Here is a 25,076-nt window from a genome sequence, read left to right as displayed (position 1 = left end):
TTTTATTTAAAGGTCACCGTTTATACCACACAGCAACTGTTCTACTTCTCCAGCACTACAGCTTCTGCCGAGGTTCCGTGTTTCTCATCAAACAGCAGTGAATGAAACTTGCGAAGCAGCTTTCTTGTCCTTGCACTTTTCTGCACTATGGTCTCCCCTATTAGTTTGTGTGAATTCTGAGTGCAGACTTGTTGGTTCTTCATCCTGAATGTGGCAGTGCAAACGGATGCTGTAGAAGGGATGGACAAGACATATGCACACTTCAGCACTGAATGATGGATCGAATCTGTGATTGACCTAGGTAACATGTGGCCACTTGGATAACTTTTGGGGCACTGCCTTTTGAGCAGTGGCTGTCCCAAGACTATATTTTTCTTCGAGGGGGGGGGAGGAGTTTCTACCAAAAAGAATAACAATTTCTTTGTTTACTTTTTATTTACACACCGCTTTTTGTGTGCTTTTGTTGTTGAGTAATAGCTAGCAAACAACACAGGTGTTTTATCATAAGTCATGCTTTGATTATTAACGGTTTGGTTACGTTAGCAGTATTCATATATAATCATTTTCTATTTATCTTAAAATATTTTACTTTAATGAGAGTGCCAGTCGTGAAGTGCAAAAGTAAGTACAAGTAAAACACCGATGACATAGGTATCGTTTCTTCTTGCTTTTAATAATGCAACACTGTTGCTCATTTTTCAAAGGAAAATAAGTCCTCCATTGTTTTCTTTTATCAAACACGAGATGTGTCGAAACGAACATCCTTGTAGGCGTTGAGTGAATAGATGATTATTAGTTAATATGTAGTGCAATAAACACTACTGACCCTTTCTTTCTTTTTTGCTAATTTTTTTTCTTTGTGTTTGTGTGTGTGCTGTGGACCAGTACTTTGCAATTAATTTTTTAACATTGTTTCCTTCAAGACAATACTGTTTTGAGCTGCCGAGTGTACATATAAGTTAGCACTGTGCGTCTATCTTGGCCCTCCTGGGTCACCTACACACAGGGGACAACTGGGAAAAGGTCTTCCCTATGGTCCATTGTGCTCTGTGGCCATCCAGAAAATATGACATAACACTAGGCAGGTAATTGACAAAGTTGAATAGGCCACGTCAGACCACCGTATTACAGCCAACATCCAATGTTGACCTCAGGATGCCTAAAATAGGCTTTGGAGCAGCTCCTGGAGCAGTAAAATATGTGTTTTGGAGCAGTAATAGAGCAGGAAATGTATGCTCTGTAGCAGCTACGAAGCAAAAATATAAACAGTTAGTAGCAGTGATAACAGGCTGCATACTGTCGCCCTGCCTATTTAACTTATATGCTGAGTGCATCACGAGGAAGGCCGGTCTGAACGAGTCTTCAGCTGGAGTGAAGATTGCTGGGAAACATAACAACCTTAGATATGCGGATGATACCACTTTAATGGCAGAAAGTGAAGTGGAACTCAAGAGACTTCTGATGCGCGTACAAGAAGAGAGTGAGAGGTTTGGGCTTAAACTGAACATTAAAAAGACAAAGATCATGGCGTCTTGTCCTATCACGTCCTGGAGCATCAAGGGACAAGAAGTGGAAGCTGTGACAGATTTTCTCTTCTTGGGCTCCAAGATGTCCCCGGAAGAAGACTGCAGCCATGAAATTAGGAGACTCCAGCTTCTGGGAAAGAGAGCCATGGCTAGCCTTGACCGCCTAGTAAAGAGCAGAGACATTACACTGCCAACCAAGATCTTTATAACTTGTGCTATGGTCTTTCCAGTTGTGATGTATGGATGCGAGAGTTGGACTGTGAAGAAGGCTGACCGCCTAAGAATTGACACGTTTGATTGTGGTGCTGGCGGAGACACTTGAGAGTTCCTTGGACGGCCAGAGGAGCAAATCAGTCGATATTGTCGACCATAAACCCTGACTGTTCATTGGAGGGGTCAAATTCTAAAGTTAAAGCTCAGCTACTTTGGTCATCTGATGAGAAGAGAGGAGTCGCTGGAGAAAGATTTGATGTTGGGAAAGGTTGAGGGTCACCGGAGAAGGGGTAGGCAGCGATCGCGATGGTTAGATGGCATCCTCGAGGCCCTGCAGATGAAGTCATGTTATGTTGGGAAGATAGTGAGAGACCGGAAAGCGTGGCGTGATATGGTCCATAGGGTCATGAAGAGTCTGACACGACTGAACTGGACTGAACTGGTGCTACTTGTTGCGGGACAGTCTGTTTTTCTCGGATGCATAAATTAGCATTACTATGATGTTTTTTCATCATCAGCAGCATCATTTCGAGGTGAAAGGCCATAGCCATAGAGTTAATACCTCTTTGGCCATAGCACGGTGAGCCACCGTGAGCCATAGTAGCGAAGGCGCAAAAGCAGACGTCGCCATAAAAGGTTTCTGTTTCCCGAAATGCACCTAAAAACTTCCTTACGTAATTGCACAACCATAAATAACCGATATATAATATATATATATAAGTTCAGTTCAGTTCAGTCGTGTCCGACTCTTCGTGACCCTATGGACCATGTCACGCCACGCTTTCCGGTCTCTCACTATCTGCCTAACATCACATAACTTCATCTGCAGTGCCTCGAGGATGCCATCTAACCATCGTGTTCGCTGCCTACCCCTTCTCCGGCGACCCTCAACCTTTCCCAACATCAAATCTTTCTCCAGCGACTCCTCTCTTCTCATCAGCTGACCAAAGTAGCTGAACTTTAACTTTAGAATATATATATATATATATATCAGAAGGTGTTTTCTTTTTAAAAAATGGAGTATGTTTCACTGTCATATGGAAGTTATAGCCTCCACAATAAATGCTTTATTTATTTGGGTTATGGCATCATGGTGGCGTCTCGCCAAATGGCGGCCGCTTGCCTCAGCTCCGATTCTTCATTACCGCTGCATGATATTGTGCATTCATGGCAAACAAAAGGCATACGAAGCTTGTGCAATGCCTCAAGATGCCCGCATTACCAAACTTTAACGATAAATGCACCATATTTTCTGTGCCTCGTTTGGTTGCCATGGAGACCAAACGTCAGAAAGCGCGGAAAGTTCAAATGAGGCTTCCCAGCTCAGCCTGGATTGCCTAAGGTGTTGTCTGAAGAAAATGGTTTACACCCTTTGTAGTTTCATACATATAGTCATATAGTTTCATACAATAATAACACAATTTGGTGAATAAAATAGCATTGTTAGCGTTTACATATTTAAGCGCTTTTTCATGGTTTACTACAGGGGTGCTGCAATCGATGCGGCGCCGCTGCGTTGGGGAAACCCCTCGGCGGTCGCCTCGTACTGTGCGCCGGGGTGCGCTATTTTTCTAGGCCCCTCAAGCCTTGGAGGCTCATTGTTATCTTCAAACACGAGTCCTACTTATCAAGACCAGTTCTCTTCACTTCAGTTTGCCAGTGACAAACTAGGCTCCCTGATCGATTTTGGTCTTCTTTTCAGTGCCAAAAGACAGTGAAAGCAGGCAAAAAGGAAATTAGAAATTTCAGCACATGTAAAATAACGAGGACGATAGCAAGGGTCACACATTCCTGCAAGTTCTTTCGCTTTAACCGATTCAGCACAGTCTTACAGTAAATTCAGAGAAAACCTGGGCAATGGCCACCTGCTTTCGAGATAAAACTACACGGCATATGACAGTCTTTCACAGTCCCGTCAAATGCTTGGCTGTGAGCACACTCGAGGATGTCAAAGAACTGTTCAAAGTGCTCTCGTTTTCAGTGACTTATTGCTCACAGTAATACAGTAGCAGTGGTGCAGCTGCGTGTGAAGGAGTCGCAGAGCACTAAAAGCGAACAGCCCTCAACACTTCAGCACACTGGACAAATGGTATGGATGAGAGCAAGGAAAATGCTTTGAGAAGACAAATGCCTCCTAAAAAGGCGGGCGACGCTCCAGGCAACATACAAACGACATGCAGCTGGGCTGGCTGGCTGGCTGGCCGATGCACGGCCGATGCAGGGCAGACTCAAAGCTCGGGAAAGCATAGTGAAATTAGCGGACAAATAATCCCTTGCAGACAGGGCCCTTCAGTCACCGTCATGCCTGCCACTGTGCGTGCATCAGAGATATCCGCAAGCAACACTGCACCATAAAATTCAGTATTGAGGAGGGATATTTGACCGAGTGCTAGCCATGAGGATCAGTACACAGGCTTTTAGTAGACAATGCATCACTGGCAACTTGCACAGCTGCCTTTCCATTAATGAGCGTCAGATTCCATAGACATGTACGGGCACTGGGCACGACAGTGTGAGCGGTACACGTTATCCCGATTTAGAAATTAATGATCCAGTTAGTGAGCTTTTCGGTGTTGCCTTATTTCCTCTCACACTTAACAGAGGCATATAGACTAGAACTATGAAGACATACACAACGCCACACTATACAAGGCACACATCTGCCCAAAGCCTTCAGTCTCCTTGCACACCTCAATAATTTCATCACAAAAAGGAATAAAGACGGCAGATTTAGCCGCTCACCTTTTCCGCCAGCACAGTCTTGAAACCCTGTAGTGCCGACTTGTACAGGCCGCCAATCAAGTCCTCGCAGGATTTTTTTTAAAAGTCCAACATGTGCCCGTCACTATCAGCTTTTTTCTGCAAGTTGAGAAATTACACGTTTTCTTGCACTCTGTGAGGAAGCACAACAGTTTCTACAAAAAAGTAGGCAAAAAAAAAAAAAAAGACAGTGAGACGAATTATTTTCCACACAGGAGCGAAATTTGGTACCCCGCCACCTCCCCAAACACACACACACACACACACAGGCATACTGTTGGCCATAGCCCGAGATGGTGTGTGTAAAACAAACCAATGTGCTTGCTTGCTGTGAGGTGGCCTTGGGTTGAGTGGCAGATGGAATTGTCGCTACATCAGAGTCCGAATCCAACACCAGGTCTGGAACCTTGATTCAAACAAGAAAGGTGCAGCCATTTAGAAAACTCTACTTACGTAAACTTTACCCCCCCCCCCCCAAATTATAAAAAAATATAAAATAACTTACAGCTGGCTTAGTCTTTGCCTTGTTAGCTGCCGAATGGTTACTGAAAGAAAGCATCATTTTAATTCAGTCTTGAGAGCAGAGGCAATGAAAATCATTATGACCGTGTCATTAAATATTCATAGCCACGGAAAAAAAAATTGGCACAAGGTTTACGGACAACATAACTGTGTCGCTTGAAGCAAGACGTGAATTCAGCTCGTTTTGATGAGGTGACAAAATCCAGCAAGAGAAACACGATGTAAAAGTAACGAAAGCGAGCCACAATTTTGGTTTAACAGCCTAACAAACATTTTCTTTCATAAACTTGAATACCTATACTTCGTTTCATACATCAGGTGCAACGCAGCGAAAGCTACACCAGTAGTCCGCAAGAAAAAAAAAAGGAGGCATATCACTACCGCTCGTTCTGTGGCCGAGTGGTTTCTGTGGGAATGGGCTCTATTCTGAGCATACACGTTAGCAATAACTTGCTTCGCGTGCTTGCACATCGCAGTACGAATCTTACAGAAAAAAATCCACTTCGAAGAGGCAGTCAAGGTCGCTGTTTTGAAGCCATTTAGATGTGCAGTGCGGAGGCCACAGCTGACAGGGTTGCGGAGCAGCGAAAACGCGACACGAATGAAAACGACAAACAAACACACAAATTACCGAATCCGATTTTTTTTCTCCCTAAAAAAAAATGCTTTTTATGAAGTTGACGGCAAATGTAAGATGCATTAGACTTGCAGGCAAAACAACTATTATTTCCTGTCGGCAAGAGCGGGCACTGTTTTTCATCGCGAATGCGAGAAACGCAAACAAGAGCTCTAGCTCCGGCAGGGTTGCACTTGATGTATGAAACGGAATATGCACTACCATTTCTGAGAGAGAGAAAAAAAAACTTTGAAGTCCCATTTGCTCCAAACCGGACATGAAGTACCACGAAAAAAAGTAATAATAATGAGCTGGCCTCCTACGGAGCCAGAAGTGACAATTGGCTTATGACATGACATGCCTGGCTTTTCCAAGTCCACTAGGGAAGTTTTACTACTCTTCAAGAACAATCAAACGCCTCATTCTCAGACATTCTGTCCCACACCAATCATTTCCACATATAATATATGCTGGTGTTCATGATCCCTGAAACGTTTTCTTAATGGAACATTGAATTTTAGGTGGCCAGTTTTTTTCGTTTTTTTTTGCGCAATGAAAACTTGCTGTCTAAAGTAATAGATTGCAGAACAGTTTTGCTAGAAATAGTGTACCAAATTGTAATTATGAAACCTCTTTTCTTCAAAACTACAGTGCTCAGTCTATATACTATAAGGCAAGACTTTTTATTAAAATTCCAAATATGAAAACTTGGGTGCTGGCTGAGTTTCGAACGTTTTGTCCTGCCATGCAAGTGGCGGTGCGACCGTGCGCGCACTCCCCTAGTCTGGCAATGGTGCCTCCAGCAGACTTACGCCTGCATTCACAAACACGCCTCGACTCGACGCTCCACCTCCACTCCGTGTAGAAGAGCGAACAGCCGCTCCTCCACTCCAGGGCCGATTCGGATTCACGAACGCCCCTCGGCGTTTCCTCCTCTGTCTCCTCGAGAATACCCCTTCCACTCGAAGCAGCGCAAATAGCATACAGGGACGAGATTAAGGAGAACTTTTGGCCCGAAAACTGCATGCTGGAGTGTGTAACAAACTCATTTTTTCATGTCGGGTCTTCTAAACAACCTTCACCAGCATTATCGACGTTAACAGCGTAGTAGAACTTGTTTTGTGAGCTGGATGAAAAAGGCGGCTGTGAAAAATGCCCAAAAATGCATTTGCATCTGGCAACAGTCCCTGCTGATGACGAGAGTTTACGCAGACCATGACGTAGGCTTTGAGAAATGGTGTGAATACTTCGGCTTATTTTATGCACCCTTCTTACCATGAAGGAAGGAGGAAAGCTAGGGCAATAGCTCTACACGAAAAATATGCAACAAGCGAAGGAGCCGTCTGTGTTAACGCGGCAGAATACGCAACAAGAGGAGCGTTCGCACTGGCGGTGGTGGACGTGCACGGACGGCTGCAGGCATCAGGGTCTGTAGCGACAAAATCTTCGAAAACCACGGAAGAGGCAGCTGTGGCACTAGCCATAGCTAGCGCCGACGCTGATACAATCTTCTCCGATTCTAACTTTGCTGTCCGTAGCTTTGCAGGGGGCAGAATCTCAACTGCAGCGCAGAAAACACTGAAACTGACCAGGCAACCATACAGAGAAATTGAGGTGATATGGGTGCCAGCTCACTCGGGGAATCTGGGAAATGAGGCGGCCCACAACATGGCTCGAGGTTTCGTCAACCGAGTCGGTGGGTCCTTCGTATCCATGGGTTACTCCAAGGAGGGGCTGGCATCTTTTCACGATATCACAAGTCATTACAGATTGGAACGGCACAAATTTCCACCACCTGACAAAACGTTGGATAAGGCACAGGAGACCGCTTGGAGGAGACTCCAGACAAGATCCTTTCTTAGCCCTTACCTATTAGCAAAAATGTACTCGGATGACTTTAACCCCGCGTGCAGGTCCTGTGGCGAATCAGCCACGTATGATCACATACTATGGCAATGTAAAGAACAACCTCCACTGGAAGATCTAGTACAAATTCCTTCTCTTGAGCGATGGGAGGCCATTCTGGTCAGCTCAAACTCGGGCATTCAAGCCTTGGCCACCGAGTGGGCCACTGAGGTCGCCGCTAGCCATGGACTGGAGGTCATCTAGAGCGGACAGTCTGCATCTGCATTTTGACGAAATAAATGTTTTCCAATCCAAAAATCGGCTTATTTTTTGGTGTGAGATCTATGCTTGCCCTTTGCTGCTTTGCCTTTTTTTTATTGTCAAGCTTTGACAGACTTTTTTTTTTTATTGCCAGGCTTTGACAGACATCAAAATATATTGAAGAAAAAAAAAAAGTAAAAGCCACCAACTCCTACAAGCATGGCCCTTGCCTTCATAGGGCACAGGAGACGAGCGGTGAAAACATGCGTGCTGCTTTGTAATGCGTTTCATCTCATGCACACTGAATTCAACTCTCCGGAAGCAAATGCAGCAAGCAGTTTTCAAACAAGTTGAGAGCCCTAACTGAAAATGTGCTTGAAAAGCCATGCCTTTCGTCAGCCGCGAATATCCCTCTGTAAGACGAGCACACCAACGCACTCCCTTGACAATGTCGAGTGTCCGAAGACGTACTACGTACCCTCGTCAGACAAGCCATTGATGTGCAGGGTGCAGCACAGATGTCCGCACAGTCCCATTGGGCCTCCGGTGCCCCCCAGCTCATTGCACGCAACACGCTGTTCCCTCACAAGTTCGTCCCCGTCTGCGGACCCCAAAGGGCAGGGCGAGCCACGGAAGGAGTGCTCGACTGAGTCTGGCTGCGGGCGAGCTCACCATTAACGGTCAAATCGCGCCTCAACCCTACACTCTGTAGGCTTTGAAAAGTTGTCCACTTTTCTGGCGACGACTTGAAATGTGCCCGCACCACAGAAGCGTAATGCAGTGATCAACTACAGCACTGGTGTTGGCGGCTGATCACGGTTATCCATGCTCGGCGTGAGTGGCAGGAACAGCAGGAAGCTAGCCACAGCCGCACCCGTAAAACGATAACGTGCCAGAAATCCGGGGTAGCTGTCACTCCCAGCCTATGCTTTTAGAGAAAGGTGCGGTACATCCCCGTAGCATCTGCTTTCGTGAGAAGTTTGATATACAAGTAGAACGAAGTACACACAGCGAGAGCCATGTTTACAAGTGGAGTGGCGGTCGAGTAGCAGCCAAGGAACAAAAACAAGCCTCGAGGGCCACTTGGAGTAGAAGTTTAAGTGAAGGCGTGTTCGTGAATATGGCGGTGAGATTCCTTCGCCATCCCCCACCACATCCCCTCTCCCCAATCCACTAATAGTCTCTTTGTACCAGCCAAGGCTGAGCTGGGTACTACTGCTGCAGTCACGTGCGCCCTCAGCACGACCGTGAAACACTTCACACCTTCTATAACTTCAAGTAATAAGGATTTACTGTAAGCACTTTAAAAGTAGTTTTTCCTAGATTTACTTTTTTGGTTTCCATTCTGCATTGTCCTTTTGAGTACACATAAAAAAAAAAAAAAAAAGTAATAAAGAAAGAGAGTTCGACCGTCACAGGTGTATGATTAATGGCGTTAGCTCGAGTATTACACAATTTATTCCTAGGTCGCAATTCCAGTACCAATGTGCACACCACGTAACTGAAGCTGATTGTTTGGAACCACCCGCACCCCTCTACCGCTACTGGTTCCCCCCCCAACGAAGGTCACACCCCATTATGGTTTCGAGGACCAAAGGTCGTCTGTGCGAATCTCTTACAGGTTAGGATCCAACTTGAAAAACAATTCAGTGCACCACACCGTGCCGATTCGTCTGACACTACTCAGAACATTGGATCTCAACCGAGTGGACTACAATTTTTGCCACCAATGGTGATTGCAAGTGACGACACACACCCTTTCCCAGATGGAGTATATGGCTTTGTCAATAGCCTAGCAGGGGGGGAGGGGTAGCTGCTCCTGGCCCTACAGGGCTGGGAATGGTAGGCTCCGCTGCTAGCCTGTCATAGGCCGTAACTGCACCAACCACCGTAGCCACCGCTGGCGGACGGACGGCTTTTGCAACATGTCTTTCTCTCTCCCTTTTCTTCCTTTCTCTTTTCTTTCCTCTGTCTGCATGAGGCAGCCGTCATTGCACTAGCCACCAAAGCCACCGCTTCAGTGGCGGACGACGGCTGATGCGACACAGACACGTATCTTTCTCTCCCCTTTTCATTCTTTCTCTATTTTTCCCTCTGTCATCACGAGGCAGCGGAGGTGGCTCAGTTACAGAGCCAGTCGCAGGACCGTGCCTTTTTTTTTTCTTCTTCTAATTGTCGCAACAACACTCAGCACAATAGGTAATGCAGTGGTGGCAGAGGGCCTTCGGGTCACGTGGCTTTGGGGAATCATGACATACATGGTGGACCAGGTGGTGGATTCCATTGCATGGGTGGTCTCGTGGTAGCTAAGAAATTATTTGCAATACTGTAGCTATGATCACGTGACTTGGCCGCTATCTTGAATCTTTCTTAAAACTACATACGACAAAAAGTAGATAAAACGAAAAATCATGGACTTTTCACAACTTCGTTAAAGCTAAATTTAAATGTACCTTTGTTCTACTTATGCAAATAGTCCAAGTGAAGCACACACCAGACACACAGTGTAAAATGCACAATACTGAAATTGAATAAAGTAAGGATGTGCGTACATCGAAATTTTCGAATACGAATTGAACACGAATATGGAAAAAAAAAATGCCTTCAAATATTGAATCGAATATCTGATCAGTGAACAAAATGGAAAATTAACATCTTGTTAATTTCAGAATTCATGTCCCCGCTGACATATTCCCTGTTAATACTATTTCCCGTTTTATATGGTCCAAGTAGATATGTTCCCGGATAAGACTACCGTATTTAAGGTTCGTTCGATTCAGAACTGGTTCTCGGCACCAATTCTGAAAAAGTTCCGCCGGTGCCAGTCGGGTGCCGGTGAGGTGCAGTTCCAGTTTTGTGGTTCAGGTGCAGGTGCAGCTTGCAGCGCGTCAGCAGCGCCACTTCAGACGAGCTAGTCGTCTGCTCGCGAGTTCCCGTGCGCCGCGAGCTTTAGGCCCCAATATAGTCTGACGTTTTCGACGCGACTCGTTGAGTCGGCGACGTCGGCCACGGCACGTCGACTACGACGGGTGCGTCAAAAAACTGCCGCTTCTACAGTCTGGCGCGGCTGGCGTGCCCGGTGCCGCGTCGCGCATGCGCACAAGACGCCCTCTAGGGCTGGTACGTTTTCGGTGTGCATTTTCGAGCAGACGACAGGTCACCTACAGGGACGAACTGGCTGCCTATCGAGGCACTAATTATTGTTGTGATCAAGGCAATGATGCGGTGTGTTTACTGCGAATGTTCACACGGCACAAAGCATGTACAGTCAGCCGTGGAGACGCCCAGCCCAGCAACGGTCTGAGCCCGCGTCGACGACGGCTACAGACGGAACGATGATTGTGTACGTGCGTGTTTTACTGAAACCTAATCATAATTTAAGTATCTGTACGAATACAGAAGAGTTAAAGATTACACAGTAATGAGGATCACTTTTTCGGCCGGCCGCAGTTTCTGTAGAATTCCATAAATTTCGCAAATTCCTTGGTTGTTGAGCCGCTGACGTTCCATGTGGCCAAATCGAGTACGGCCTTCGATTCCGGCGTGTACAGGTCACAACTCTATGCGAAGCCGCTTCCACAGATTTTGCTATTTTTCCACTGAATGTACTGCATATAAGTGAAACAACACCATCGTTACACCTCCTAGAGCAATGCATTAAAACGTGTATGGCACACGCACCGCAGCGAAGAACTCACAGCTGTGCCCGGCCGCTCTACTGACAGTTTGCATCCCAGGCATTTTTCTTTCCTCTGAACGTCTCTGTAGTCAATCCGCTTGGTATCATAGACGCAGGGCTGCCCTCGAATGCCTTCTAGCAGCTTTTCCGCAACAGTGTCTGAAATGCGCGCGCGGTCGCTGTCTACATGCAAGCCGCCATCTTCACTGCGCGTGAGGAATGCTGGGATGCGTGGCCGACGCGTCTGACGTGGTCGACGAGAAATAGGCGAGATTCTATTTGCGCGTCGGCGACGTTGGGCCGCGTCGGCTCGTGCTCGCTACGTCCATCACGCCGTGACGTTGGACTATAGACCTCGGTTTTTCGCCGACGTGCGCGCGCGCATGCGTTACGTCAGACTATATTGGGGCCTAAGTTTTCGCGGTCCGTCACGACGTCGTGGACGACAACATCGTCGAAGTCAATTTTAAGGAATTTCTGGAGTCCTTCGACAGTGAGGATGAGAAGCCCTACGCCGTGCTTTCCTTCGAGGCAACATCGTTGTTCAGACCGAGACTGACTGGTTCGGACAGACCGCAATAACCGAGTTCCCGTACAACTGAAGCACCGTTGCCAGATATTTCAGCTTTGAACTCGAGAGGGTATTAAGGTTGTCACGAGAGACCTTAGAGGAACTTGCCATTTCACAGAGAATGACGCCGGATCCGTCGACGACGGGAAAAAATGTCCCTAAGTCGATAATCGATGTTTTTAAGCATCTCATTGGCAGCGCGCGTCGTCTGCTAGCGCCGTCAACACGTGCACCACTTTTCTGCACCTCCTCCTCGGAGGGTGCCGTGGTTCTTTGCACCACAGCGGCACCACGACTGCACCTAAAATCAATCGCGGACAGTGGTGCAGGGAATGCTGTGAATCGAGCGCTTTGGTGCAGCGCACCGTGAACCGGTTCCGGCGGTGCAGAGAACCACGGCTGAATCGAATGCAGCTTTACTTGCATAATGCTCGCACTTTTATTCGCGGAAAATTGATGCCAAGTTGGGGAGGTGTGATAACTATGCGGGGAAAATTTTCGAGCAAATATTTTGGAGCGCTGAAAGATTATTTAAATAGGTGCGAATCTGGATTCTTAGGTCAGCTATTGTAATTATAACCATATTATTTTCAAGCAGCAGTACAAGGTCACCAAAAGCACTTTATTTACCGCACGCAGCCTCATCATTACTCCCCGCATTCCGTGGTATAATGCTCACAGCAGACTATACAGTTCTACTCTCGATCAGAGACTTGATCCGAGTCCGTATCGGCACAGCAATCGCTGTCTCCAGTAGCGCACTACGCAGAACTGGTTGACGTCGAAATGCATGCTGGCAGCACGGTTCCTATGCTGTAGCCCGTACTCGAAAGCTTTCAGCTTAAAAGCAGCTGTATAACTTGCGCACCGCCCCACCGCGATGTGGCACCAAGAACACGGTAGACGGTGGAACAAAGCAAGCAACACGGACGGAACGAAAGAACAATGACAATGAGACGCGGAGAAACCACGCAAAACGGCGACGACTACGAGCATCATGGAGGGGAAAAAAAAAAGGCTAGCATAACCGGCGATGATGATCTACACCAGCACGCTATCGCCGTCTGGTAGCGCGTGCACACGAGGCCAGCTAGGTTCAGTAGCACTCCAAAGACGGCGCTTGTTACTACTAGCAGACGACTCTCGCGATGGTAATATTGGTGGTGCGATGATTATGCAGGGAAAACAATTCAGATTTTTGATGCCCAATGTTAGTGGTGCGAGCATTATGCGAGTAAATACGGTACTTCCTGGTTTATATGTTCAAAATTCCAACAAACTGTGGTCGTATAACACGCTTTGCAATCAACCGGACATATGCTAATGAGCCCTCGCTACACGAAAAACTGATCAGCGGTGTTCAGCCGCCCCAGTTGCTTTCCTACACTGCCAAGGTTCAAAGGGACAGCATCAAAGAAAACAAACGAGCCAACATACGAGGTGCCCGTTCCCGTGAAAATTTCATGAAAAGCAACGCAGTGACTTCTTTGCGGTGCCTAGGGGCATAGGAGTGAACCACTTGATAACGACAACCATTCACCTGCTTACGAGCGGGCTGAATCTGGGGGACGCGACATGAGCAAAAACACAACTGTAAGCCATCGTGATGGCTTCTCCACATGTAACTGATGTAAGGGAGCGAAGGATCCAGAAACAACCAAGGAAATGATCCTGGCTCGCCATTACCTTCTACGAACCGGATTTGCGCTTAGGACAATGCAAATAGGGACTCAATTCTGCGAAGCTAAAAAAGGAGCTGTGCATACTGGATGTCTATAAATGCTAATCTACACTCTTATGCCGTGAAAGTAAATTCCAAATATTTGTACCTCCTTTGCAATATCAGGCTATTCGGATGACACATTCTCCCGGAAAATGTGATTTTTTCCCCACATTTTTCTTTCAGCTAATCAACGAGGTTTTACTGTACTTGCAAATAAATTTACACTAGAATTGCCCGGAAGTGTGTACTCGATTGAGAAATCCAGTATAAATTTATACAGAATTCTGTAAGCTGGTTTTCTGTACAAGAACCTGCATGAAACCGGGTGGAGATGCTATATCCCTGCCGAAAAAAGTAAAATCTAGTTAAATCGGGCTGAAAATACTGCTGAAAAACATTTATGTGACAGTAACTTTAGCTGAACACCTGCACGGTAGTTGTGTGCATTTGAGATGAATCAAAGTCAGAATGATGTTTTTTTTTCCCCACAAGAAGGTCCTCATCACGAAAGGGGAACGCCCCTCTTCACTAAACAACCACATCACGTTTCGTGAGGCGGGACCTTCCCTTTTGTAAATATAAGGCCTTGCCGGCACTACAAGTCCACACGGTCAAGCACCGCAGTGAAGCGTACAGTGGGGTGAAATTGCAGATAATTCGACAATTTTTTGGTGCATTCGAGTATTCAAAATTCTGAATGTTAGAATATTATAAATAATAATTAATATTAATTAATAGAATATAAATATATTATATAGAAAAATATAACATATACAAAATAATATATATAATAAATACATAAATAAATACAAAATAAAATTAATTATTAAAATGTTATTATTAGAAATATTAGAATAGAAGTTAGAAAAATTAGAAATAAATAGTATATTAAAATTAGAAATTAGAATTGGAAATTTTCTCAATGAATGATTGTTAGAATATTCGCACACCTCTAGAAGAAAGCTGAAATTTACAAGGAACTTACTTCTTCGCGTCTCTCTTTCCATTCTTGCTTTTTTCTCCTGGACATAAACAACAAACATTCACTTACACTCAGCTGAGTTGATACGTTTCTTACAAAGTTTATGACGGTTAGATGTGGCAGAGCTTTCCTGTTTATTGTTCGCCTGTTCATAACTGCAACGCAACGAGTGCAACTTTTTCCAACTACAACTATTGTTACTTCAGTACACGCATTCAGGCTGTCAACCCTCCATTAGGCCAAGATAGAAAATTGAACAGAGAAATTAATACTTACTAGGCATGCATACCAGTCAACAACATGAAGATTATACTTTGCAACATGCTATGCATGGCTTCCAACATAACCTAGCATGTGTGATACATCCCCATAGGTATTGCTTTTGTCGCTACCTTTTCCCCTAAATTATTAAAACACAAACTCGTTAGACCATCAGATGCATTTGCCTTTGTTTTGTTCCAAACACATTTGTGTTGTTGCCAAGCTAAATGAAGAAATAGATCGGATCACAGGACGGAGGAAAAAAAGCCTGCGTTGGTGACAAGACAAGCTGAAACAAAAGATCTTCCCGGAATATGATTCAACAGATGTCGAGGACACAATCAAGCTGACTCAATGCCACATTCTAATTGCAAGGAGGCTACTTTCACCGAAAGGAAACTTTACAAGCCATAAAAGCTATATATATATATATATAAAAAATGTATTAGCTACAGGTACCACCTCTCTACGCTGCCTGCAAGAGCGAAATCTGAAGATGCACCCACAATCATCCTCCTCCAACCAGCAGTAACCAAAATTTGTAAGTTTTAACCCAGTGAAGATAAAAAACAAATATGCTGCTTAAAAATCCACATCTCTCGGCGAAAAACACCATTTTTTGCTCCCAAACAAACAACAGGGCCCCAAAAAGATTAGGATTTCATGAACAGAACTTTCACGAAATTCAGCTCTGTGACAATTTTAACTAAGCCGCCATACAAGAAGCCTGTAACTGTGCATGATTAACTAGACATCACATCCTCACTCCAACAAAAAAAAAGAATTGAGCAGAAAAAAAGCAAAAACAACTTTTCGTAATACTAATAAGCGACTGGCACTTGCCTGCCTCAGCAAGCCTCTTGTGGAGGTCCAACACCACACGACTGATGTTAATGGCCAAGAAAGTGCATCGCTTGATATAGTACTCGACCACATTCATTGCACGACTGCTCTGCTTCTGGTTTTCGTAGACTTGAGCCATTTTGAAGTAGCCCTGTGTTAAAACACACATTTTCGGTGCATTTCAATAAGACCGCCGCAAGTACATGCTACTGCAGAGTGTAACACTGAGAAATCTTCAGTAGCCTTTCACGCTTCTAAGAATCAATCTCAGTTATTTTGTAGACAACCTAAGACGTAGCATGCTTAGTGCAGGACCAGCTGCAGTTGAACCTCGTTACAGCAAAGTCTGATTGGGCTGCAAAATTTATTCGTTACATCCGGTATTCATCTTAAAAGCACACACAAAAATTCACGCGTACAAATGAACTATAATAAACCCAAGAAAAGCGTACTGTAATATGGACCACACAAAGCTGCGAAATGGTATAAAAATGAAATTTCGCCTTTCATTCATGTCGGCAAGCAAAAATTCAACACAAAAAAAGACATTGCCCCCTGCATCGAACAGTTTTACAGTCAAATCCGGTTATAACGGACTGCGTAATTTAACGCGATTTGTTCGCTATATAAAGTATTTCGCTATAACCGAACCCGTTTATAACGAACTTCAGTACCAAATTCGTTATACACAATGTCCAGAACAGCGCAGCGAAAACGCACTAACTAAAGAAAAACCGTGCCGCTCACCATGAATCTACAAAAGAAATTTATTGCAGATAAATGCTCACTTATTTACAAGTAGGCAGTGATCTTCGCCTGAACACTGCGTTTAACTCCATCAGCGAGAATCACACTTTCCACACGCGACATCATTTCCACAAACTCCAGTCCGCTTCCCTGTATTCCGGAGCAGTATCGGCGCAGCAGATCGGTAGCAACGAGGGCTTCGTGCAATGTCGGGCGAGGGCGATCGTCTTCCGGCAGCGGCTCCTCGGTCTCCTAGTTCGCACCAGATGCCAGCATGTCGGCAACAATTTCCGAGTCCAACGGGCTCGCTGTCACGGCTACATTGTCGTCAACAGTGAGAAAATCCTATAGGGCAACTTCTTCGGGCACAGCGTCCGGAACATCAGCGAGTTCTCCCCACAGCGTGGCAACATCGCTGTTATCTTGCAGTGCGCGCTTCACTACCAGCTTCTGCATCCTCTTGACATAGTCCAGCATGGTGGAAGCAGTTGCGGATTGTGGATTGCTTCACGTCTTGCCAGGCACGGTTAATCATTTCTATTGCGGCCAGCAAATTAATCTTGAGCTCGTCGTTAACCCACAATTTCGCCAACAGCCGCTCATAACGCGTTTCCTGTAGCCCAGCTAGAAAGCGCAGATGATCCCCTGATCAGCGGCTGCAAAACCGCTGAAGCATTCGGTGGCAGGAAACAAAGCTCGATGTTCTTCAGCGTGACGCCGCAGTGGTGCGCAGAAGTTATCGAGGAGGAGGCAAATCTTGCGCCCGCTCATTGCAAGTTCCTCGTCCCAGCCACGCAGCCACGCTTCGAACAACGTTCTGGTCATCCAGGCCTTAGAATTTGAGTTGTATGTGACTGGGAGTGAAGTGCATCCTCGCAGGCACATAGGCGACTTGAACTTGCCTATGACAAGCGGCCGCAGCTTTTGTCGTAAGAAGAACGGTGACTCGGGCCTTATTCAATTTACCGCCATGGCACTTCTCATTTTTTACCGCCAAGGTTCTGCTCGGCAGCAGTTAATTGCCAAAACAAGGCAGTCTCGTCGGTGTTAAAAATATTACACGGTTCGTATCTCTCCGTGACAGCACGCCACACGTCTTGCACCCACTTCTCAGCACTCTCAGCATCCACTGCTTGGCTTTCACCTGCAACCACCTTTCCAGTGATGGAGTAGCGGTCTTTAAATCGTTGGAGCCAACAACTGCCCGCCGTAAACCCCTCGACGTCCAGGACGAAGGCAAAATTTTTTGCCTTCTGTTGCCGCATGGGGCCAGAGACAGGCAGATTTCGCGCGCGAACGTCCAAGAACCATTGGTACAGCGCTTTCTCTACTTGGTCGTAAGCCAGCTTGCGGTGGCGAAAGCCATCACCATTTGGTCATTCCTGTGCATTGCCTCTGATGGCCGACTGGTTTTTCAAAATGGTGCTCCGCGGAATTTTGAAATGCGCGGCAACGTTGGTCAGACTCTTTTCCGCCGCGGCCAACGCAGCGAATTATCTCGACGTATGCGCTGTGTGAGACCTTGGGGAACGGAGCCGTCGCCAATCCCCCCTCCCATCTGACATCGGCATGTGGTAGAAGTATTACGGCCCGGCGGCATGGGCTGCCCGGAGAGTACTCGGAGCCGGCACAAAGGCCCGCCCATTGGCGGGCGTTTGGCGATCGATCGCGCGCGCTGAGTTCGCTATATGCGATGCGTAGTTCGTTATGAAAAATACATTTTATATGCATAATGCTAGCGGAAATTCGAGTGTTCAATATAAAACATAATTCGCTCTATCCAAGTTCTTTATATTCGGGTTTGACTGTATTTTTAAAAACTGGAGGGGTTATCTGGAACGCATTATAGTGTGAAATCTACGGAAGCTGCAGTTACAGCTAAACGTAAGGTGCCCTCTGGGAGCTGCAGTGTCAAATGGCGAAAGTTTAACCGTGGCCTCCGAAATCAGCTCCGGTGCAACGGCGCTCTTGATCGTGGAGGCCACGAGTCTGCTGCATCATCTGGGACCCATCGCATCAAATGACTTATGTTTTATCCTACGTAGAACTGGTTATAACGAGCAAAAGCACCCGCCACAGTCGTTTAATGGTTCAGATGCTCCACCTCTGAAAAACCTGTACCTGAATTCAAACCAGACTAGTTCTAATCCGCTTTATAGTGTGAAAGCACAAGAGGTAAAGGTCAATCCACTCTCTCTTATCTGGCAAGCTTGACAGACCTGTAGTAAAGACTTACACATTAACAAAGCTATGCCAGACTTGGTTTGAACTGCCCGTGTGAGGTCATGTGGTTGTGACCTCACAAAAATAGCTTAGTCAATTAGAGTGACGGCACAAACAAGATCAGCAGACAAGATTCTTAGTTGGTAGTGATGAGTGTACAAGTGCTTTTGGCCAGAAACAGCACAGCCTTGGCCAATTGACGGCCTCTAAGCTGTTAACAGCTTGATCTCTTTCCGGTTTCTCGTGAAAAGCACAACTTGCATCGGTTTCGGAAATCAGCTAATCAACGATTTATGGTCGGCCACTTCGAGAACCATAGCGCCCCAACAAAACTCATCAACAGTGTTAATGAAATCTTCAGATGTAACATTCGGAGGAAGCATCAGTTAAGGCGGTGACAAGGCCAATGTACTTCTGATCATTCTTCACGGTGCTTTTAGAGTGGATGTCTTCCAATCTTTTTGACACAACGCTGAGCGAAGCACTAAAAGTCTGCTTTCATGTCCTTTTCCTGTGCCCACTCTCAGCCGTACTGTCTCTATGGTCGCCTTGAGCAAAACTGCCTTGCGCACGGCTCAGTACAGGCTTGGCAAGGCAACTATCTGATCACGTGGTGGCCACATGCATATCAGCTGTTGATGCTAGTTTTCTGTCGCTGCGTCTAGATGGCACGGCATGCAATTTAAACACGGTTTGGCGGTGGGCAATTCAAATGACCGTAATATTGACTTTTTGAACATTTTTTCCGGCTCTTTTAGATATTTTTTGCCCTCTGATTGCAAAAGACTGCTTCTGTATAACTGATAAAGTGTAAAATTATATTTTTTTTTTTCTGCTATACACATAGAACTCTTGCAGAAATAAAGCATGCAGCGACCAAACTTTGCCTTTTATCCGATAATTCACTATATGTGTTCACTATAACAAGGTTAGCTTGCACATGCTTATCTTCATCTCCAGGTCTGTGTGCATTTCCACGATAGCACTCACAACATGCATTCTACAGATAACCAACATTATTGCCAAAACAAACATACTCCCTCTTGCTCTGTATCCCCGATCCCCAAGTAGTTATCAGTAGTTACCATTAAGTATATGTGGAGGATAGTACAGTAAGAAGCATGGTTGCTACCATTTAGGATGACACAAATTTGTGAAATTTCTTGGCCAGAAAAATGCTGCCGCGATTTTGACGATGTTGCAGGGTATACACCCCGAGTAGCAAGTGGTGGCAGGCATCGATGTGCTTCTGCATTACAATTCCATTTGTTTTGGATGATACATATTATCTTTTGCAATCCTGCCAGATCTGTGCCACTAAGGTTCCACTGTACGCATTATCCCTCTTTTGCAGTTTGCCCTTCAATTTCAATCCATGTAGCAAAATGCCTTTTTTTTTTTTTAAGGCTTGTGCAATAATTCGAAAGTTTCAAATATTGAAGCGAACACAGTATTTGATTCTGGCTTCAAACTAAGTGGCAATTATTGGAAACCTCAAAGATTTTTAAAGTATTTCAATGTTCTAGAATTGAGCAAAATAAATATAAAAGCCGATCATCATACGTTTGCTCAGACACCGCCGTAAAATTGCACCACTCAAGATATCAGCACACATCACATATGCACACGGCATGGCAGCCATGTTTTAAAACTAAGCCTTCGACAACCGATGAGGCACAAAGCCAAGATGCGAAAGTGCACGCTATGGCAGAAACCGCACTACATTGGCCTCACAGAAGGCGCAAGAGACGAAGGTGATGAAGACAAGAATGCAGAGCTATATGACTATGATATAGTCATATGGTACAATAAGGTAGAACTGTGCCTCAAGGAATTATGCAAACATCTTTTGGCAAAACTGCCTCTGTCTTTTGCTACTTCGTTTCCAGTGATGAACTACTTATAAGCATTGATTTAAAAATATCTGCTTTGCTTCAATACTATCTGAACTAAACAGCTATTCACTTCGTGCTCGCTCCAAACTGATCATTCATTATTTACATGTTTACTTTTTTTCCAATAAGAAGAGAAGCACACCTTCATGCAGCACATATCCACACAGTCACACATCGCTCCCAGCTGAGTGAGATAACACAAAGTAAGCTTAGCATTAAAGCAGAAATCAGACCTTCTTAACACTTTCCATTTGAACCAGGCATTTCTTACACTTTTTTCATCAACAAAACGGGGTTCAGGCTATTTTCCTCAAGTTAAATATTACTTGGAGAGTGAGCGTCCCTCCCAGCCCCTTCACAAATATTACCTTTTCACTACAATGTGTGTGAGATAATAAAATAAAGAAATGTCCACCTTTTTAAAGTTAGGGTTAAGGATGATAACTCGGCGTGCATCCAGTTCCACCTCTCGATACTTCTGCAGTTGAAAAGCGCTCAGTGCCCGGTTGCTGTACAACAAATGGTTGTAACGCCTGCCGGCAGAAAGAAAGAATAAGCTGCAAGTCACCAAAACAGGCTACAACAGATAAAAGGCAAAAACATCACAGCACCTCAACAAGATGACACATGAAACTGCGATTAAACTGCCACCCAGCAAGGGTGTCATGACTATGCGTGACTGAAGTTGCATGTGCATGTGCAATGTGAAGCATGTACACTTAAGGAATAAATATAGGGTTGCCCAGCCCATACTGCCAAAAGCACAATGGGCTTATGTGTGACTGTCACCACTATGTCGTGACAGTCTAATCTCAGGCCAGATGCGAAAAAAGCCAACAGTAACTGAAATAAAGGAACGTTAAGGGAGTCAACAGCCACTGATGCAAAGGAAAGCGTGTATGTACATTGCCAAATGTGTGAAGTAATGTGTAATTATGAAAATGATTAAAAAGAAAAAAAAAACACCTCTCCGGTCAGATCCAAAGCTATCACCTCTGAATTTCGCGTCTGGTGTCCTACCACTGAGCTACGGCGACGTCTGTTTAATCTTTCATTTTGTAAGGTATTCATGCAGCACGTAACTTATTCTTGAGAGTATTCGCCAGCGTCGCCTTCCTCCATGGTGTAAGAGGGTTGTTACAGCCTGCCGCCCTTCCCCTTAGATCACCTTCTATGTGGAACTCACAGGAACGTCACTATGCAGGGGGGTGGCAGTGGTAAACACTCTCAAGAATAGATTACAAGCAACATAAACACCAAAGAAAGTAAGATTCAAAAGCTGTCGCCGCAGCTCAGTAGTAGAGCACCAGATGTATTAGTGGTTGTTGGCTCCTTTCTTATGTACCTCGTAATGAAGCCCCTCATTGTCCCTGAATTTGTTTGTGAACAACAAAAAAAAAAGCATCTTCATAATAGCCATGAATCACACATCACACCGTAAAACTCGTTTGCAGTCTTTTCATGTGATACCCTATTTCAGCACAAGTACTCAGTTCTTGATCCGGCGATCCCTGTGAATTTGCTGCCCCATGTTGGTGCAACTTGCTGTAGGTTTAGTGACAAGCATCTGCTAAATTTTGGTAGGGCTGCCTCCATCTAGTGGTCACAACTCATGACACAGGCCTGGAGCTCAGCAAAGCAGGCAAAAGCCACACACGCACATGTAGTTCAGGAAGATGCAAAATCATGCCAGCCTCATCATAAAGCGACATAATGCACAGATTTTTTAATATGACAGACTGATATTTAAGTGCGAGCATTGGTAATACATATATTATGATGAGGCTACCCAAAAGTTATAGATATTGCCTCTGCCCGTGCCAGCATTGGTAATATAGTGTAAACCATTCATTTTCAGCTAAATTCCCTTTCACAAACATCTTATTTATAAGTGAATGAAAAACAGGCTACTAAGTCCGCTGCACGCTTAGATTAGCATACCGTGCAGATGCCCACCGCGAAAATTAGAGTGACCGCTGCCGCGGAACTGCGCATACACTTATGATGCTCGTTAAGGTAGTCGCGCTAACCTCCACAATTACGCTACACGCGGTATGCAGAATTTCACTTGACTCTTCTTCTTTCCCACAGAGAATGCGAGGTGTCTTGGAACGAGACCTTTTGGTTGGTAAACAAGTCTCGCGGTGAAGCTGACAGTATTTAGTGCACTGTTGAGGCAGCCCACAACATTGTGTAGCTCCGTTTTGCTAGGGTGGGAGCGCTTTGTCACCACGAAATATCTCTTCTCACAAATCGTTCAGCGCACGTCCCAAAAAGCCAGCAGAGTGTCTGTTCAAGCGGCACGCTGGCGTTTCAGTTAGCCGCCGTGAGAGAAATGCAGTGCTGCTGTCATGCGACCAAACTTGAACGAAGACACTATCACAATGAGCAAGAACCCCTCACTCTTTTACGAAAAGAGCGATATGTGAGTGAAAGAAAGCATTTAAGATGCCATGGCAAGAAAACGTGATGCAACCCAGATGCATGGAAAGGAGAAAAGCAAAAGAAGGAAAAAAGTGGCTGCTGCGTAATCTTGTGCAAGATGGGAGCAATGCGTGGAGACTGAAGAAACGAGCAGAAAGCACGCCTGGAGCGTACACTTGTGTTGCGCCCTAAACACATGGTGCGATGTACTCTGCTGTGCAGGGAAGTGCACTCGCTGTTCCGCGCTGTCGCCAAGCAGACTTGAAAACTGCGCATTACAGACATTTCGCTTCACATGACCATATAAACCAGTATGACTTTACATCAAGTCCCATAGGGGGCAGACCACTGGCCAGCAAAAACTGCAAGATAACAGGCTCCTCACTATAATCTGTTACGTTGTAAGTGGTCTCCACTGTATCTTAGTAATACCAAGAAATCATAGTGGTGGTATCCTGCGAAAGCAGTGAATAAAAGTAATGCGTAAGCCGCCGTGCAGACAGCACAAAGAGTGCTTGGCGTGGGCCTTTTAAACATTTCAAGACACCTTTAAATTTTTCATACGCCTAATAAAGCATCCATTTCTGTGTTATTTTCCAAAACGAGCAAGCCCAATTCTTTTCACCTTTAAATTCTTTGCCCTTCTCAGGAAGCTCCTTTTTTGTGTTATTTTCCAAAAAAGAGCTAGCCCAAGTCTTTATACTTAGCTGAATTCACCAACTAACTGAGCTTTATACCAGAACAATGCAGGCACCAAGAAGACTGATCCCCTAGCACTCCACTACAATCTATGGCCCAAGTTAAAGGTACTGATACACAAAACACAGCATATCCATATGCAAGAAAATCTGCTCCAGTGAGCATGCAATGGCTGCAGTAGTAACACAGATGAGGTGCAGAAACCTGTGGACAAACAAGCCACCTATAACCGTACATTTAAGATGACTCAGTTGTCTAGTCTGCCAAGATTGATCAAAAAATAAAAGCAATGCTCATCAACCTTGAATTTTCAATATGGTAAACGTGGCACCTTCTCGTGAGCCACGTGTCTTAAGCAGTCCCAGACCAGACTGCAAGAACAGCACTCAGAGATGCCACAGACAGTTTGAAATGAATAGAGATGTGTTCATAAGCCACTTATGATGCTTAATTTGCCACTGCCATGTGTAATTGAGCAAACCAAGCGTGCTAGCCAACCCCCGTTAAAAATATCACACATGCATGACATAGAAGCAAAATTAACGACAAAATCAATTATCTGAAAACGCAGCTCCTGAACTTGGCCCATTTTCTTTAGATTTGCAAGCTGCTACTCAAACTAGTGAATGGGAGTTACAGTGTTATGTTTCTGTTAAACAGGACCATACTGCTAAGCTTTATTTTTAACCTATCACCGTGAAAAATGTAGGCATATCTGCAATCCTTGTACAGTGCATGCAAAAATTTACCAGCCTTATACGTTTTTTGTCCTTACTGCCTGCAATAGCATACACTTTTTTCAGGAACTGCCCTTGAATAGCAGTTCCAGAAATGTGCCATGAAGGCCTTCATCAGTGTGCTTTAAGGAAACCATCTTATGGCGTAGCAATGCTGTAAATCTACTACACCTGTACTGTTAACTGAAGAATGTAATTCCAAATTTTCTCCTCCAACTACACCTGAAGGCTAAATAATAGGTGCAATTAAGCCTAGATTTGCTATTTTAAGTCAAACTAACATTTACAACACAGAAAACTACTATAGAGAAAGGTTCTAGCACGCCATCTTGCACTCAGGAAGAGGAAACAAAAAAAAATAAAATAAAGCTCGACAAATTCATCTGCAGGCCTACACTTTCCATCAATAACAAAATACACCACGAAGAGCTTAATAAGTTTAAACACTTACATTTCTGCGATTGCCTTGGTGTAGTACTCACATGCCGCTTCGAACGATTTTTCCTTATACTTTTGATTTCCAAACTTTTTAAGCTCATCTCCTCGGCT

General features: G+C 45.0%; 1 protein-coding gene across 1 annotated transcript; it reads right to left on the bottom strand.

The window, feature by feature from the left end:
• Positions 1 to 25,076, bottom strand: LOC146170982 (uncharacterized). Its single transcript, XM_084586657.1, has 8 exons — positions 24,979 to 25,076; positions 21,083 to 21,200; positions 15,803 to 15,953; positions 14,702 to 14,738; positions 5,005 to 5,044; positions 4,813 to 4,905; positions 4,482 to 4,598; positions 1 to 229 (listed from the first exon to the last, which is right to left on the bottom strand). Coding segments are annotated over exons 1-7 (480 nt in total). The 5' UTR covers positions 24,981 to 25,076; the 3' UTR covers positions 1 to 229; positions 4,482 to 4,559.

The sequence above is a fragment of the Amblyomma maculatum genome, unplaced genomic scaffold, assembly GCF_055883805.1.
Source record: "Amblyomma maculatum isolate TAMU_Amacu unplaced genomic scaffold, ASM5588380v1 scaffold_24, whole genome shotgun sequence".
NCBI lineage: Eukaryota > Metazoa > Arthropoda > Arachnida > Ixodida > Ixodidae > Amblyomma > Amblyomma maculatum.
The sequence above is the reverse complement of the archived record's forward strand: the minus strand, read 5'-3'. Positions and strand labels throughout refer to the sequence as shown.

Bases quoted from the DNA above. Each gene is read 5' to 3' on its own strand.
- LOC146170982 (XM_084586657.1), bottom strand. The intron at 5,045-14,701 runs GTAAGTTCCTTG...GCTTTCTTTCAG, and splicing joins GGAAAGAGAGACGCGAAGAA to TAACCATTCGGCAGCTAACA. The intron at 4,599-4,812 runs GTTTGTTTTACA...CTCAACTTGCAG, and splicing joins CACAGCAAGCAAGCACATTG to AAAAAAGCTGATAGTGACGG.